This window comes from Epargyreus clarus, unplaced genomic scaffold, assembly GCF_041222505.1.
Source record: "Epargyreus clarus isolate Ecla_fem2 unplaced genomic scaffold, WU_Ecla_fem_2.2 ptg000010l, whole genome shotgun sequence".
Classification (NCBI taxonomy): Eukaryota; Metazoa; Arthropoda; class Insecta; order Lepidoptera; family Hesperiidae; genus Epargyreus; species Epargyreus clarus.
Window position 1 is genome coordinate 8865790 of NW_027332218.1, and position 18035 is coordinate 8883824.

The 18035-nt window shown below is 32.1% G+C and overlaps 1 protein-coding gene and 2 non-coding genes across 3 annotated transcripts; 1 reads left to right on the plus strand and 2 right to left on the minus strand.

The window, feature by feature from the left end:
• Nucleotides 1–613: 613 nt before the first annotated feature.
• On the minus strand, nt 614–17084 carry LOC140745508 (uncharacterized). The gene is made up of 4 exons (XM_073077394.1): nt 16632–17084; nt 14272–14398; nt 13517–13692; nt 614–2317 (listed from the first exon to the last, which is right to left on the minus strand). The coding sequence occupies exons 1-4, from the start codon at nt 16995–16997 to the stop codon at nt 2219–2221; spliced, it is 768 nt and encodes a 255-aa protein (XP_072933495.1). The 5' UTR covers nt 16998–17084; the 3' UTR covers nt 614–2218.
• TRNAQ-UUG (transfer RNA glutamine (anticodon UUG)) lies at nt 1528–1599 on the minus strand. Its single transcript has one exon. It is a non-coding gene; the product is annotated as a tRNA-Gln (tRNA).
• TRNAQ-UUG (transfer RNA glutamine (anticodon UUG)) lies at nt 5262–5333 on the plus strand. The gene has a single exon. It is a non-coding gene; the product is annotated as a tRNA-Gln (tRNA).
• Nucleotides 17085–18035: the final 951 nt, after the last annotated feature.

The window sequence follows — 18035 nt, forward strand, 5'->3', positions numbered from 1 at the left end:
CACACATCTTTTTAAAAAAATTGTTTTTGACAATGTTAACTTAACGTAATGGTACATGTGGAGCTGGAGCTAATTCAGACCACACCGTTTTGTCAGTCAAATAATCACTTACTTTATAGTACGCTTTTTTACATAGCGTTAGTTTAACGACATGTTTAAACTTTTTTTCTGTGAGATTCAAAATGTGGTCGGGTATTTTATTGTAGTAGCGAATACAGTTGCCCACGAAATATCTAGCCACCTTACATAATCTATGTTTAGGAATTGCTAATTTATTATAAAATTGTTAGTGTATTATAAAATTGCAAAAACCCAAAATTTATTTAGAAGAATGTTACCCGATTTCTTGGATTGAGGATCATTTGGTGGTAGAGTTGATTAGTTATAACCAAGAGTAATTTAATTAAACTGTAGTAGTTGTGTCTGTAAAACTATGTTCATATTTAGTCCATTCCTTATTTCCTATGCAGTCTGATCTTTACTCCCTACAATGAGTGAATGTTGACTAATTTGTATTATGTATGATGATTTACACCTTAATAAAATGTTATACAATCGGTACTTATTTATTAATATTAAGGTATCAAGGTATCTATAAATAAAACCAATATAATATCACACACCATTTATTAAATAAAAATTTGAAAAAAGGCCATCATTTTCAAAATGATCATACACACACTACCTTAATAAAATAAACACAAGTTGCAAGTCCGTTGTACAGATTAAGTACATAAAATAATCACATTCAAATTACCTTAATTATATAAATATGAAAAACAATACTGGTTAATTAAATCATAATCAATAAGAAATTATAATCACAGATAATGTAGGTGGTGGCCACTTTTTTTTATAACAATGCTATATTTTCGGATTTGGAATGTTATTTTTTTTATTAAATTTAAGCAGCAGATTGAAGTATAATTTTGGAATACCATAACATTAAAATGAAGCTCTAATACTAATTTACCATAGCTGTATTAGCTACCATAGCTGTATTTTTCTAATATAATCAGCCAATGTCATGTCTAATAAAATTGTACACGCCATTCCTACACAACAATTGTTCTAACACTACTTTTGCAAAACTTAAATATGCAAACATTTGTGTAAATGTGACTATTAAACTATTTTACCTTCAAAGGGTAAATGTGACTAATAAACTAATTTATCAGCAAAGGTAACGGGCCCATACAAGGCTTTCTAAAAAGCAGTGAATCAAATGCCACATTTTTACGACAATAACGATGGTGCTTCCACAAGGCTCTAATACCCTCTCGAAGAGTCAAATATATAATAGATCTACCAAATACCTATAAGTAAAATTGTCATATAATTGTAAATTAAATGTATCTTCATTTAAGTAAAATTTCGTACGCTTGTGCTACCTTCCTAATCATTTACATTCCATTACTTTTACATTTCCGTAAAACTTCTTTTACGATTCAGTCCTTTGCAACATAGTACATATTTTTTCTATCATTTTATATAAATTACTTTCATATTATATTTCGAAAAAAAGATAGGTTCCACCGAGATTTGAACTCGGATCGCTGGATTCAAAGTCCAGAGTGCTAACCATTACACCATGGAACCGATGTGATGGGCCAACCAAAAACACTAACATTTGTAGGAACTATACAAAAATATGAAATAGCATATTATAACACTTGTGTAGACAATTAAATTATTACGTCTTTTAATTACATTTTTGAAGTACTAACGGTCTTTATTATTAAAGTATTAAGTACTTAAGTAAATATACTACTTGTAATATACTGAGCAATAAAACAAATATATCGAATGAACACTTGAACGTCCGTATATATGAATAACTATAACTAATTTTAAACTTCATTAAATCTATCGGTTCCATGGCGTGTTATGGTAGCATTATAGTTTGATCTAATTATTACCTATCTTTTCTTAGTAGCGAAATACATTGAAGAAAATGTCATGTGAAGCATTTTTAGCATTTTTTGTCAATAAATTGGTACGTAAATAATTTACAGTGTAGATAAAATTGTCATCAAATATCTACGTACAAGGTTTTGGATTTGCGTAACCCCGATTTCATAAAATGTCATTGCTTCTTGCCATTCGCTTTCTAAGCTGAATCCTAAAGCAATACATTGAATAATGCATAATATGTACTGTTAGGCGTCACGTATGGGCCCACAGAATGTGCTTCAATAAAATAAGAGAAAACTTCCATCTACTCGCAAGCGACATCTTTCTTGTCGGGGATGTAGAGGTGGTCCGAGGGGTCCAGCTTCTGCCAATGCAGGAACTTGGACTTGATGGTCACCGGCTCCTGAAAAGATAACAAAACTTTAATTGCCACCTTATATTTTGTTAATGTTAACGAAGAAAATTACATGTTTTTCTTTAAATGAACTGTAAATAAATTCTTATTAATAGCTGTTAAGAAATTAACCTACATATTTAATTTGGAATAATAAAATAAGTTTAGGAATCGTAACAAACGTGATAACAAAAGGAACAATTATGTAAATTAATGTAATCATTATGTAGATGTTATGTAAATAAGAATGCGACCTCATTATTCTCATCACGGAATAACAGAAATCTGCTGCTGTACTGTCACAATCAAACGAGTGACATTGATAAGAATAAGAGCACTATGTAGTGTGGAGCTAAGGCGTTATAATATAATATAGGTTTAGAGTAGTATTAAGTCAGTTATAATAAAGACTTCACTAAAGTAACACGCCTCTCAATACCATAAGAGCCTGATCCTTCACTACATGGCGACCCTGCCAGTCCGGTGCGCGTGTGGCGCTGCCACGTTGCACGCGCACCGGGAGGCGTTCAAAATGAAGAATAAATAATAAGAAGAATTAAAAAACAAATTAAAATGAAGATCGAAGATGAAAAAGTAATCTATTATAGAAGAAGAAAAAAAACAAGAAGATGAGTAAAATTTGCACTGGAAATTAACGTTGAAGATCACAAAAAAAAACGAAGATGAAGAAAGAAGAAATTCAGTATAAATAAGGAAGTTGAATAAAATAAAGTATGGAAGAAGATCACCCACATCATCATCGTGAGGAAAAATATTATGGAACTGAAAAATGTCGTCGAGCCCATCAATCGTCATAAAACAGTCATGGAAGAAAAGAGTGAAGTAATTACCAAAAGAAGACTATCTACATCATCAAAGGACACCGGACCAGAAATTTTACTGTGAACGGGGACCAGCCCTTCGGAGAACTCTTGGCGTAAGAAAACGGCACAAAAATCATCGTGACACGAAAAACAACTTAAAGGTTGCGTCATCATATACAACAGGTATAATATGAATCGTATAGTATAAACTAAATTAAAGTAATAAGTTCTCTAAGTCTGTACAAGTATTTAAATTAAATATAAAGTAAATTAATTTCCTGTTACTCGTATACGTAAATTGATTTGATTGTTATTTTTGTATCATTATTATACTTACAGTAATAGTATTAATGTCATTTGTTTAAAGTTAAATTGCGTGTTATTTTATTATTGAATCATATTTGGTAAATTTTGTTTTAGCAATTAAGGTAATGTTGTAATATAACGAGCAAACCAGGTAGCAATACTAGTCTTTTCGTTCTTTGTTCTATATCGCTGACTACCAAAAACGTGTTACGATTCATGTTACCCATCCTTTACGGGAATGGAATGTTCTTGGGTTCGGATTGCAATAATGATGCAATACCGACGCCGTTTCTAATTGCATTACATTCTTAGATATTTGATTCTAGCTTAAACTCATAGACTGTTATATGTTATTGATTGTTATTTTGTGTATGTAACGAGTACTTAGATAAATAGTAAAGATGATTATGATGATATTAAATATCATTTGAGACTAAAACAAAATGTTATGTTTGGAAACAAAGGAATGGATGAATGTGTACAAATGGATCGTTTGTATGGATTTTTTTTATGGATTTCTTCTGTAAATTAGTATTTTTGGTAATGATCGAGATTGATCCCTCGAAAATTAAGAAGATACCTAATATACTGATGAAATATATCGATTGTTAGTCTGATCCTTCACTACAACTATTAACTAGGAGATTCAGTCATAAAGCTATATTAATCCAGCGTTTTATATGAATATTTTCCTATAAAATGTAATTGCTTATAGCACACGTATTGCTTATGTAATAGTGTATCTACCTAGTTGATGAGCAAACAACATCGATTGTTATGATATCCATAATTGACATAATGACTTCCCTTAACAAATTTGACGGAGGTATATATCAAGGTGACCTTTGAGGTACACATTATGTAAATTGAACACGACCGTTCTGCGAATAAAACATTCGTAGAAAAGATGTTCATTAAACATGATTGGTTGTGTCCCTTTTTATATCCAATAGATTGATGTCTCTCGGAGACATTGTATAAGTAGTGAGACTTCCTTACAATGATGGAAAGCCTAAAATATACTTCACTACAATGACAATTGTTAGAGTATTAAATAATACAAGGAGTAAGAAAATGTAAACATGGAAAGAAGTAGAATGTACTCCACCACGCTTCCGGGTATTAATACAGTTTGCAAGTAAACAAATTTAATTAAAACTTGATTATTTGCACCATTTTCAACAAAATAAGATCAAAATCTCTTGTGTATATCAGCAACGTTTGGCTTTATGCCCTCAAGTGTTCCGCTCGCCGCAAACCGGTTTTAGCGCTGCTTGCTGTCAATGAACGAAGACTGATTGAGCGGTGGTAAATCTGCGCACAGTGACAGCCCGTTGAAATGTTACAAATTTTGGTCTTGAGCGTGCAAGTCAGAGGACACAATTTTATTTTTTGGATGTCAAGAGGATGAGTGTAAAGCTAATCAAAGTTTTTGAGGGCACCACTCTTGTTCTTCGGCCGCTATCTTGAAGAAGGGTTTTCACGCTCTATCAGGCAAACTATTTACCTGTAAATACTCGTATGTGTATAAAAAAGTTATACAACCCAAATGTAATATGTCAAACTTTATCAAAGTAGTCAATATCTTTCAGATTGCAATTTAACGGACGATATGACGTGGGGATTGAAAATTGTTTTAGGTTTCTAAAAGTTTTCAAGTTTATGCACATGTACATTATATATTTTGTAGATTTATATTTTGTAAATAAAAGGTAAGTATGCGACCTCAATTTAGAACAAAACTTAAATATTTACGCAGGTGTATGGTAGATACAGAACACATGTCATAAAGATGGTAGACATTATAGCCATAATAGCCCATCGGTTCCATGGTGTAATGGTTAGCACTCTGGACTTTGAATCCAGCGATCCGAGTTCAAATCTCGGTGGAACCTGTTATTTTTTATTATCAAGCCTGTCCGTATATATAAGTTGATGTTATCATTCAATCCTTGTTTGATTTTATGATAAATCTCTGTCAGGTTTTTTGTTGTCATAACCATAATAAACATCACATGATTCTGATACAGGTTTTGTCGATGATTCAATGTTTATATTATAAATATACAAAATTGGTATGCATATGTTTAAATCGACAATTTTAAGTAAGTTTATATGAGTAGATTCTGCCACGCCATCACCACATCTATCCCGTAGGTTTCCTATTCTTTTTATTGCAACAATTTCGACGCTTAGGACGCTATTTAATACAGCAATACAGCCCAAGTCGTCCTGATGTATGTAATTTCGCTTGTGATCTTGCGTAACATGAGACAAATAAGATTAAAAGCAATATTTGGTTAGCTTGATCTATCCTAGGATCCTTTTTAGTAAGTAGTATACGATCTAGAGATCGATTTAAGACTATATCCTAACAAAATTAAATATACAGGTTCCCATGATAGGTACCTACATGTTAGAAAAATCTTTAGGTATCTGTTATCATCCCATCATCGGTTCAAAAGTTAATATTTTATTGGGGCGAGTAGGAAGTGATCAATTGGCAATCAGAGTACTGTACACGTGCCCAGCAGAGGTATATTAATAGGTTGTTTGAAATCGAAACCTGATTTATTTAACTGAATATTTATTTATCACATCCCGAATTTAAAGTTTATAATACAAGTCTGTTATATGATCATCTTATTATCTATTCTCATTTCACGATTTAATAATTTAAACCGTTAGAGTTAAACAACTTATTTTATTATCCACAGGTGTACTTAGGTACCTATTATTGTTGTTTAAGCCGCTTAGCCATTCACAAGGCAATACATAGAAACCCTAGTGGGATCTTTATTCATAATATTAGCTGCATATTTATGTCTTACTTTCACACTAACTGAATGCGCGTTGCATTAAGTGTTAACTTGAATCGAATGTCTAATTTCATAAGTGACATTTTAGCGAATTCAAGCTGTTTAGAAAAATTTGGTTGACGACTTACAGCCTATTTCTCATTTAAGTCTAGGGGCACGTTTTTGTACTGAAGTTTCGTATATTAGGTACTAGCTGACATGTTTTTATTTATATGGCAAACGTTGTGTTGCCATATAAATAAAAACATGTTAAGGGTGAACAACCCTTATCACTTAGGGGTATGAAAAATAGATAGTAGCCGATTCTCAGACCTACTGAATATGCATATAAAATTTGGTGAACATCGGTAAAGCCGTTTCGAAGGAGTACGGTAACTAACATTGTGACACGAGAATCTTATATATATATAAGATAAGCATAAGCATTTAATAAAACGCCACCCCTTATAAAAATACTTACGAAATAACTTAGGCGCACGGCATTAAACTCTCCACTTTTACAAAGTTATGTTTCCCGAATACAATACAACTAAAGGTTTCCTTCTCGTGAGTTTATCGTCCTAAAAGTGGTTTACGTGCAGCAATTGGATCACGGTTAGTCACATTTGTCGTGGCATGTCGTCAGCGCGTGGCAGAGAGACAGTACATTCGTGCTCAAGACACACCCCTCTCTACGTAACTAAATACACGTGATGTACGGATTAATATGTCAATCTTACTTGCGTTTGAAGTTTATTAATCCTATATATTAGTCACCTGGTAATTTCCCAGACGTTTGGGCTTAAGATTAGAACATGGATTAATCTTACGATATAAAATGATAGCGCAAGTATCATTTCAATGACATTTCTTTAGGGATGTTAGATTTTACATATACATATAGGGGGTTTGCTATATTTGTTAAATGTTTTTTAGACATTTACAAAGACACCCCATGCATCACCGGCATCGAACGAAATTCCTTATTGTCCCTTTTAGGAGATCTCCGTAGAGTTCCAAAATCGATTTGAATGAGATATTCTTTCACTTCTTGCGTGTTAAAAATACAATTTCAATCTAGACCGTTAAATAGCATTACGAGACTTGTTGATATAAAACTGATACGTGACATTATCAAATCGTTGCTTATCAATATTAATGGAATATTCGCACGGCAGTTCAAACGGCGAATATAAAGGTACAGTAATTTCTATCAAAAAGATCCGCCGAATAGATCTACATCAACAATAGAACGTATTTAAATCACGTATCAAAATTCTACGCATATTTCAACATAAAATGCTTTAATCGACAATTTCAACCGGATATGATATTGTCTATCCTTGGCTTTGAAATGATAACATATTTATAAATAAAATACCGGCAGAATATTCATTAATTTTGTACTGTGCATGCACCATATGTGTACTTCAGCGCATGGTTATTCATTTTTCATGCGTCATTTGCATATGCACTACGTACAAGTACATATTACACAACTTCCGTGCGCATATCCCGTCAAAATTACTTCAGCCATAAGGACAACAATTTAACCGGTACATTTTATGTTTTTGTAAAGTGCCAGTAAGAGTATTGCCTAAAAATATTTATACAGATGTTTGGTAATCAAATTTAATAAAGTATCGAAATTAAATTCTGAAAAAATACTTATGTAATGTCAAGTTAAGTATTCAATATTGTCAAAACATGAGCTTGGGAAAGCTTCACTTTCTTGTTGGTTAAAATGGTAAAAGAAAGTTAAACTGGTGTCTTCAAATCTCAAAATATTCGTAGCGATTTGTTCGACAACAATCTTTAGATGCATTTGATAAAAAAAATACCACGAAGATATTCCATATATTTTTATAAATATCCAATAGGAATTCAATTAATTTCAATGAGAGCATTTGTGGACTATACTACAAGTAGGTACCCCAGCTTTGAGACCTGTACCTAGAATTTATTGCCGATCTTAAGTAAGAATGAATCGATCTTGGGTTGATTACAGATGTCTATAGGCCACAGTAGCTACATTCCATCAGATGGACTGTATACTCGTTTGCAACTCCCTTATTACATAAAAAATATAACTGAATCAATGAAGCGTTTATTCACAGAAAAACACGACTTCTTAAATAACAATTAGAAATTTAATTCGAATTGTCAGTTAGCGTTACATTTCGTTGTATCCATTTGAATTGAAACAATATTTATTGTTTATTCTAATTACATAGACACACCTTCACTGATTGTTTCAGTCCGTTAAATATTGTGGTCATTTGATTCCGATAACGTATATTTATTATCTTATCAAACGGAGGTGTGGCGTATTATTTTATAAGATAAAGGCTGAATGTCAGACAAGGTTACAATATAAAAATAATATTAATCCCAATAATCCATCCACATAAAACATATAAGTGATTGTTGTTTCTAAATAACTGCAAACTTTTTTTTAGCTTTATCAAGACACAAATAATAATTATGTCAGTCTGTGCGTCCGGGCTAATTATGGAAATGGTATAATCGATTATAGCGATTTTTTCACAAAAAGGCAAGAATAGTTATAGATTTTCTAATCTACATAAAAATGATAAAAGGATAGACAGGGATACTCCCGAACGGAGCCCCGAAGGAACCTGCTATTAATAAAATTTACAGTACATACATAGTTTAAAGGTGCTACGATCGCAGAGGCATCACTGCTAAACATATTATTTATACTTTAAAATAGCTATGTAAAGTTGTTGGTGTTCTGATTTTAACGGTATCCGAATATTTAGGTAATGCAAGATACGGCTTTCCTCGGCAGCAGAAGGGCATATTATTAGATGTCTTAAAAATGTGACTGACATAAGACGTAAAAGATAAAGTATTTTTTCCACTTTCATGGCAGTTTTAAAGAAAAGAATGTGTTTTTCTGTATATAATAAAAAATAAAAAAATAGAAAATTTTCCAATATTTTTCTACATCAAACAACATAGTTAAAAGCAAGATTAAAATTAAACATATTTTTAAATCTTTTACAACTTAAAATTTTTAAATGAAATAAAGAAGTGCGTTTTAGAAATTCATGAGCAACATTCACCACTTGATTAATAAATGCTCGATTACTTTTATTATGTTTTGTTTATAAGTACATTTAGAACAATCGCGTAAAATATTGTTTACGCATTATCGCCCAAGTGTTATCGATAACATTCGCGGCTACAATGCGTTATTCCCCCGACAATACAACAATGAGTTTTCTATTGTCATTATTTAAATATAGAGCAAGGTTATATGCAATTTATTCCAATCAATATTCAAGCTTATCTTTATAGAAATACCTTTGAAGGAGTCCCTACATTTAGTTATTACGTAATGCTTTTTCAATTAGATTATTTTGACATAAACTAGTTTTTAAGATCATTATACGAACACTTTTTTTTATTATGTCTGTCTGTGACTACTGAATAAATTTTGGAAAGCTACTAGACTTACTTTGATGTGACTTCCAAATAGAAATTACTATTAATTAACTATTAATATCTACGAGTCGTCTCAGTTTTATTTTTTGGCAGGCGTTTTACTGAAATAGTGACTAAAAGAAAACTTTAATACTACTAAAGTAATTTTGTAAAATAAAATCCAATAAAAATATTTTAAAAGATTATTTTTATCGACAGACAAATTCATAATTTTACTTACGAAGATAAGAGCGCAATTCCAACAAAAACACTTTTGTTTGGACAAGTAACAAAATAAACTTCTTAATAATCCGAAGAAAACGGTCTATTTATCTAACAGCGCCATTCCTAGAATAATTCCTTTGCATTGAGCAAGTAACTGGGAGATTTGCCAAATGGTGTAACGCATTAAGGTTAACAAAATGCACATTATGTGTGAAATCCAATGCATAATTCGCGTATGATAATTTTCAGATGACATTGAATTTTACGGTTTGGTTAGAGGATGTCTCCAAGCGGAAAATTTTGACGGTTCGTAATAAAGTAATCGCTTAAATTTGCAAAATGGAGTTCACGTGAACAAAAACGGTTTATAAAAAAATGTAAAGTATGATTGTCTATAACTATTTTCGATGTAGGTAATCTTGGAAACAGCTAAATTTTGATGAAATTTTGTACAGTTAAAGTAAACAAGTCAAAAGTTTCTATAGTACTTTAATTAATCAAAGAAATAACTTTTCCAAGAGGAAATATAAAAAATAAAGATAATAATTTTGGTTTGTAGGTTCCTACCTCTTCAAATAATGTAAGTATATTTACAGATACTTTTGTTGTTATCCAAGTAATTCCAGGAATACTTATTTCAAAAGCATACACAATTGCTTCATTGTTAAAATTAAAATACCTTATCTTATTAGTCAGATACCTATAAGTGAACGCTCCATATGTACCTGTAGACTGTTTAAACGCTCGTGACTCAAGGCAAACAGAATTAAATTGAAACACATCTGGCATAGCTTTTTATAGGTTCGCTTCTAAAAGGATACTTATAAGTACCGTTTAAGTTAATAAACTGAAATGCTTTAACAATCGATGTGGATTGTAAGTGATATAGCATTTTACAGATGTTTTAAGGGTCTCAAATAATGCGGGGTCATAGAAAAAGTATCAAACTCTAGCTACATATAGTTTCTGGTAACACATCAGCTAAAAAAATCATAATTTTAAACATAGTATGAAACAATTAACCTCATTATATGGCTTGCTTATCTGAGGCAGTAAGCGTATATTTCTCTCTTTCGGTGTGAAATTATAATTATAAAAGGTGGTAGAGCTAGTGTAGTTTCGCTGAGGAGGTATAACTGCCGGAATTATTTCGAAAATCCCCAAATCTTACTAAAATATAATTAAAAATAATGGAAGAATAGCGTAATATCACTTATAAATGGTTAAAATGTGTACATATACGTGAAAGTCCTTTTACAATTTTTACATCCCCTTTTCTAAAATAAATGAAAGATGTAGACAATGAAATGTTTTTATAATGATGAAAACTAATAAATATTCCACGCACAATATGTACTGTAACGTAAGTAGGCATAAGTGTATTATTTTTCAGCGGTTAGTGCGGAGTAGCTGATTTTATTGACACGTGCTTGATAATTGATATTGCAAACCTTGCTTCCGTGTACCAGTGGCATATACAATAAAACATATTTTTAGTATAATTTTTAGTAAATAAAACCATAAGGTATATCCACATATATAACGTATAAGAAATATGTCTATGTATAGCTTCGCGCGCGGTCAGAGGTTCATATCCCGGGAACGATACTTATTTTCTATGCTCTTTTTTGAACCGCTGACAAAAAAAAACATGATAATCGGTTACATGGTTATAGTTATAGTTAGTATAGTGAAAGTGTAGCAAAGAAACTCACAATCCTTTAAAATATTAAGTTAAAACTAATATAATTACGATTGAATAATGCAATCATAGAGGACTTTATAGACGAAAAAAATATGGTTGTTGGTATAAGTTCTAAATCTTCTAAATAATGAAGTAAACGACGAATTTATACTCATTGTATAAACATGTTATAAATTAAAAATGACACATACGTATAATATTGAATAACAATTAACAACTCAGTTACAACACCGGAATGTGTGAATTTCCACGGCTTACGTGATAAAACACGTTAGTTTACGAATTTGAAACAAACGCAGAATTGTAAATGGAATCATTCTTAAACAAAGCCCATAGTGCACGTTTGTGAACATTTCATAGGCCAGTGCCAGACGTAAACAAATATTTGAACAAAGACTGCTCACACATTTGAACACTTATTTAATTAATTGTTTATACCTTTCACTCATGCCATGGTCTCCTAGCAACTGGACTTTGCGCATGAGCAGGCTAAGCATATACTTGAAGTTTGATCGCTTTGAGGTACACTCGAAAAACCGACACCAAATGGCAAAGTGCAAATATTTGTAGCAAGCTTTGAACATATACTCAAATACCCGTGCTTCACTGTGTTCAAACATGTGTTTGTGCTATGTCTGGCACGAGCCTTATATTAGGTATAATAAGAATTCTACAGAGCAATTACGAGACGGCAAAAAACGCTGTCTTTGGACTTTAATCTTCGAAATTACTCTCAAAATGTTTTGACCTATTGCGTAGTCTTTAACGGCATTAAAAGAAGTTTCGCAATTCAACTGAATGGCGGACTTCAAAACAATTTATTCAACAAGATTTTCCTTAAATTCTTGTTAACTTTTTGCAATGATTATGGAGTCTATTGTATTTTGTACCGTTCTTTCGTCATAGCATAGAACAAAAAACAAAATTTCATTACTTTTTAACATCAATTTAGATGGAAGCCAATGTTTCAAGCCCGGATAAGAGAATTAGAAGATTATCCAACCAAAAATACTACGCTACCAACTTTTCATCCTATTTTTCTGCTGTTTAAAGGATTACTTCCCTTGGTTTCAATCGTTAGACTTAACATCTACTCGTATTTAGACAGAAGTCTGAAGCCCGGATTAGAGAATTAGAAAATTATCCAACCAAACATACCATACTACCAACGTTTCATCCTATTTTGCTACTTTTAGAATTATTCATTCCCTTGGTTTCAACGTAATAGTGTAGTTCTCAGAAATCACATTTATACCATTGTTCGCGTATGTCTGTTACAGGTGCAAATGCTCCAGTATTCAAAACCGGATTTCACATAATACGCGCAGTATTGTTACGCAAACCGTTTACGTTACCGCCGGGAACTCTCACCAGTTACAGAAAACTGCACAATTACGAACAGTAATATTTTAGTTCACCATTGTATTTGATTCATATCAAAAATTTTACAACTATCTGTCGTTCGATTGTGGTGACATCATCGGCGTACTTGTGTCTCCTACCTATCCAGAAGTCCACTGCATAATATATGCATCCCCCAAAAATGGGGATTATTTTAATCACTGCGCTTAGCATATAAGAACGTAATATTGACAATATACCTTTATTGTTTTGTAAGATACCAATCTTACGTAGATGAATCTTACAGGAAAGATGCTACCATTTGTCCTTTGAATTAAGTGATGCTATTTATTTCCATCGCCACGCGATTATCAGAAGAACATAATATGGTAACTGTTTCATTTGATATTTATATCAAATGTCCAAAATGTCGAAGGGACTGCTCAAGCTAAGTTCATAAAACATCTATTACTTACGTCTTATTCACGAAATATTGTAGAAAATGTAGATCGTGTTATAAAAAAGCTTTTTTTACATTTTCATAGCCTTAGTGTCTTACCTTAGCTGTAAGCTTCCCATCATCTCCAATAAGGAACTCTTCGATAGCGAAGACCAGCGGCGACGCATTCCCCAGGTGGAAGATACGAGACGAGGTGCCACGTGTCACTCTGAACTCGATGGTCTTGGCCATAAGCACATCTGTGATCATGTACACTGACTTCTTGCCTTTCAAATCTGGAAAGAAATTATATTTAAGTTGAATCCATATTCAATGATAATAACCATTCATCGGAAACAAAAACAAATGGTGCACGGGGAGAACTCATTTAGATATTGTCTACCTTTTATGGGCTCAAGCGTTGTTAAAGTATTATTAGTTTCGTAATTATTAGTGGTTGACAAATCGCGTGGCGAAGCGGTCACCATAACTGTCTGACGCGCAGAGTGTTCCTGGTTCGTTCCTCGGACAAACCAGATATCTAAATGATCAATTTATATTTTTGTTTCTGTGTCTCGGTGGTTACCTATTTGTATGTATGGGTGTGTCCATGGTACCCACGACTCGGGAATCCTAGTGTGGCTTTGAGTGAAGAACAGCTTCTTTTTAAAATAAGACACTACCTTGTGTCACAAGGAAGTTTGACCAACTATGACCAAACTTAACGAGCGATTAGACGTTTTTATGTCCAGTTGAGAAATTAGGTGTATGTGTGACTGTACATCGCTATGACAGGAAATGACAAGTTCCTGTCTAAACATATATTTGTCTTTAGTAATTCTTTGTATCTTTACTTCTATTCACTAATGACTTACCTTTGTTATTCTTGACATCTAAGTAGATATTGTTCACTAAATCTTTATTCTTGGGGATTTTAGTCTTAGAGAAATTCACCATAATAACTCTCACTTTGTTTTTGATGGATTCATCTTGTAATGTGATCTGAAATAAAAAAAAACATTCATAACTATCTAAGAAGTCTAAGAACCCAAAAAATCAACATGAAAATTATTAAGCTAAATTATATTAGATTTTTTGATTTTTGATTTACAAAATGACAAGGTATATGTTTAAGATAAATATACAAGATTAATAGTTATTATTGCTATTATTTTTTTCAAAAATTTTTTTTTATTAAAACAATACTGTACTAGAACAAAAAATTTAAAATCAGTGACAAAAAGCTTCAGAAACTTTATTTCATAATACTTCTTAAATTTCAGATTTTTTTTTAAATAAACCTTGCAAAGTCCGTCCACAATCAAGTATATATTACAATATTTCTTTGTAATAACATACTTTATTCTTACAACCAATATCATAAAATGAGTCAGAAATTATGAAATCATTTTTATTATGCATGTCATTTTCTAGAAAAATAAGGTCTCTTTCACATACAGCTACTTAATGCAGTACTAACCAGGGGTGTTACGAATATTCGCATCCGCATCCGCAAATGCGGAATATTCGCATTAATTCAGACATCTGCATCCGCATTCACATCCGTATCAATCAATGCGGAGTTTTTACGGCTGCAGATTCACATCAACAAGTAACTACATGTAAAGAAAGTGGGCGGAGCCAGAGTGGCACGTGCTTCGCGTTTGTTTTGGTAATTGCTATGCTAACTTCATTCGGTAACTGACGAATAGGAAGACGCACATTGGCACAGTTCCTACAGGTTTTGTTTGTTGTGTTTTTTCTTATTGGCAATAAATTTATAGTAACAGTATGTTTACTAGAGGTGCGCAAAACGTATCACTAAAGTGAAGAGATATGTCTTTTGAAGTCAGTGATATATATAACTCTTCTAGCTCAGTAGCTCACTTTAGCTCATCAGCTCTGTAAGGATATAAGCGTCATTTCATATCAGTATTTCAGAAAATTTTTAGAAGTATGATTAAATAAATGAAAAGTTAATTTTAAATTGATTTTCAGTTATGTATGCACTTAAAATTTAAATAATTCATTATCATCATCGTCTAGCCCTTATCCCAACATTTATTTTTAATAATTATCCTTTTAAAATCCCAAAATCCGCATTCGCATCCGCATCGCATCTGCATTCGCATCGAATCCGCATCCGCGGATGTGAACTTCTAATAATCCGCATCCGCATCTGCATCCGCGGATGTCTAAATTTTTGCATCCGTAACAACCCTAGTACTAACCTATTTTGAATGTGGCACAATGTCACATTAATAGTAAATGCTATGTAAAAGACCTTTAGGATTACCTTGTGTATAGGTTAAACTAGATTTTACAAGATGTAACATTGTATTAACCTCTGTGAATTAACATACAATTGTATGATATACAAACAGCTAAAATGATCCACATAATAATATACAATTCATAACTGTCATATATATCAGTTTAGTATAGGTACAGAAAGTAGTACAATAAAAATATATTATTTATTTGTTTAATTCTTACTATATTCCATATAGAACCACATTATATATCATTTGATAAATAATGTGCTTGTACAACAATAGAATTTATTTTTGTACATCTCCAAACAATAAACTGCAAGAATAAATTTATCTACATGAAATAATAGAATATTAAAGTTTCAAATTCATATTTTTTGTACTTTGTGTGTCAACTTATTAAACATTAGTTATTTTTCCAGTCCTATATTTTAGAATATTTGTCTAGTTGATTTGAAGTGTAATGTTATAAGAATTTGCAGTTCAGTCCATTAGCAAGGTAATACAAGAAGGAAACAAAGAATATTATTGATCATTATCTAGAATCGATCCTTGAGTCATAAATTACAATAGGAATATTTATAGAAATGTTTATTCAACGTCAATAATGACAAAAACCTAAATCCATTGTGAATTTTCTGGTAAATGGCAAAAAAGTGTAAAGGGCTTAGGGCAGTGTAGAGCATGGTAGAACCTTGTCTAAATAGAAATAAAAGCTGGCTTTCATAATAGTAAGCTATTTAAATATAAATACCTAAATTATTCAGCTATAATTTCAATTAGAATTCATGAAAATACTAAAATAAATCAACCATTAGCTGTGAATAAAGATCGCGTGAAGACTGTAAAAAGTTTTTTCAGTTAGGGACGAATCAAGGTCAGGTTTTGAATACATGACGTAATGTGACTGTTGGTTGTTGCAATTTTTAGTTATAAAAAAATCTAGGAAGTTCTTAACTCACCTTTACGCTCTCATGTGGAAATTTAAAGTCTTCATCTTGAAATTTGTCTTCTTCCAGCCATTTAACGTAATCGGCATTGGATTTCTCCCTGTCTACGTTTTTAATTAATTCACCCAACGGCGTAAACATTTTACCGTTTGTTTCTTTCTCATTCTGGACAAACAGAGACGTAACTTTGTATAAATCGGCTTCCGTGATGTGAGGAATACAAACCAACTGACTGCTGCCGATTTCTATCTCAATTTCGTCTCTGATAAATGGCCATGCATCTTCCAACTTCAATGACTGCAAGTTCTCCAAGCTCACATCCTTACGAATCTCGTGTGAATACAGGGATTTCACTACAACTTTCAGTTTTTTCGGCATTTTGTTTGAATATTACTTGCCAATGGACGACAAAAACACACGCACTCAATGCAGCTGTCAATGCTTGACTAAGTTTTTTTGTTTGTTGCGCGAGTGGAAAGACACAATCGATTTCTATTTATTCCATACGAGTGAAAGAGATGGATATAAAAATGTTGCCTACTATGCGTCATAATTTCCTCGAAACAAGTTTGGTAAAGTCATGCATTTTCAGTGTTTTCATAATTATTTTCTTCTCGAAAGGAAAAGTGGTGAAAATTATATGTGAGAACTTTTTACATAATGTAACTGTAGGCCAGTACAATAATATATACTGTAACTGCAACGCTATTAGATAGATGTTGTACTAGTACATTACAATTTATTAAAAGTACAACATTTCATAAAATATCTACTACCTTACCTATTACCTACTGCTTAATTTAGTTTAGGTCAAAAAATGCAGTCTCAGAATGCATAAGAATGTATACTATAAAATGACATGGACTCAGAAAACAGAACAGAAACTAATCGAAGAAAGAAAGAAGTACTAAAAGTCTAATAAGTATACAATATAAATACAATAGACTCTTGTTTATTTTACAGAGTTAAACGTAAGAAATGTTGGTAAAACCACGTTATTTGATCATAATTTAACTGTTTATACCACAACACGAGGAAAACTCGTGCATATTACACCACAGCGCGGTCATAGACGTAGTCACGCACCGGTCACGTATTTCGCACGCTGCTTCTGACTGGTGGTTGCATGGATACTTTTTGTATGTTCCTCGATGCAAACATTCATCCGTTTTACAATCTTGGATTTTCACGGGCGTGATCGATGACTTATTAAATTAATTTCCCCTGATGATTGGCAAATGTTATACGCGTGATATTTCGAGGATCAGTCGGTCATGCATTGATCTATAAATATATGTCATTGCGGTCATGTATCAGAAGATCATGTATCTTTATGTGTAAGCGGGGTAAAGCCCGCTCAAATTAAGTGTCTTCATCATTATTTCGTTTTACATTTTCACTAAAAAATAACTATAT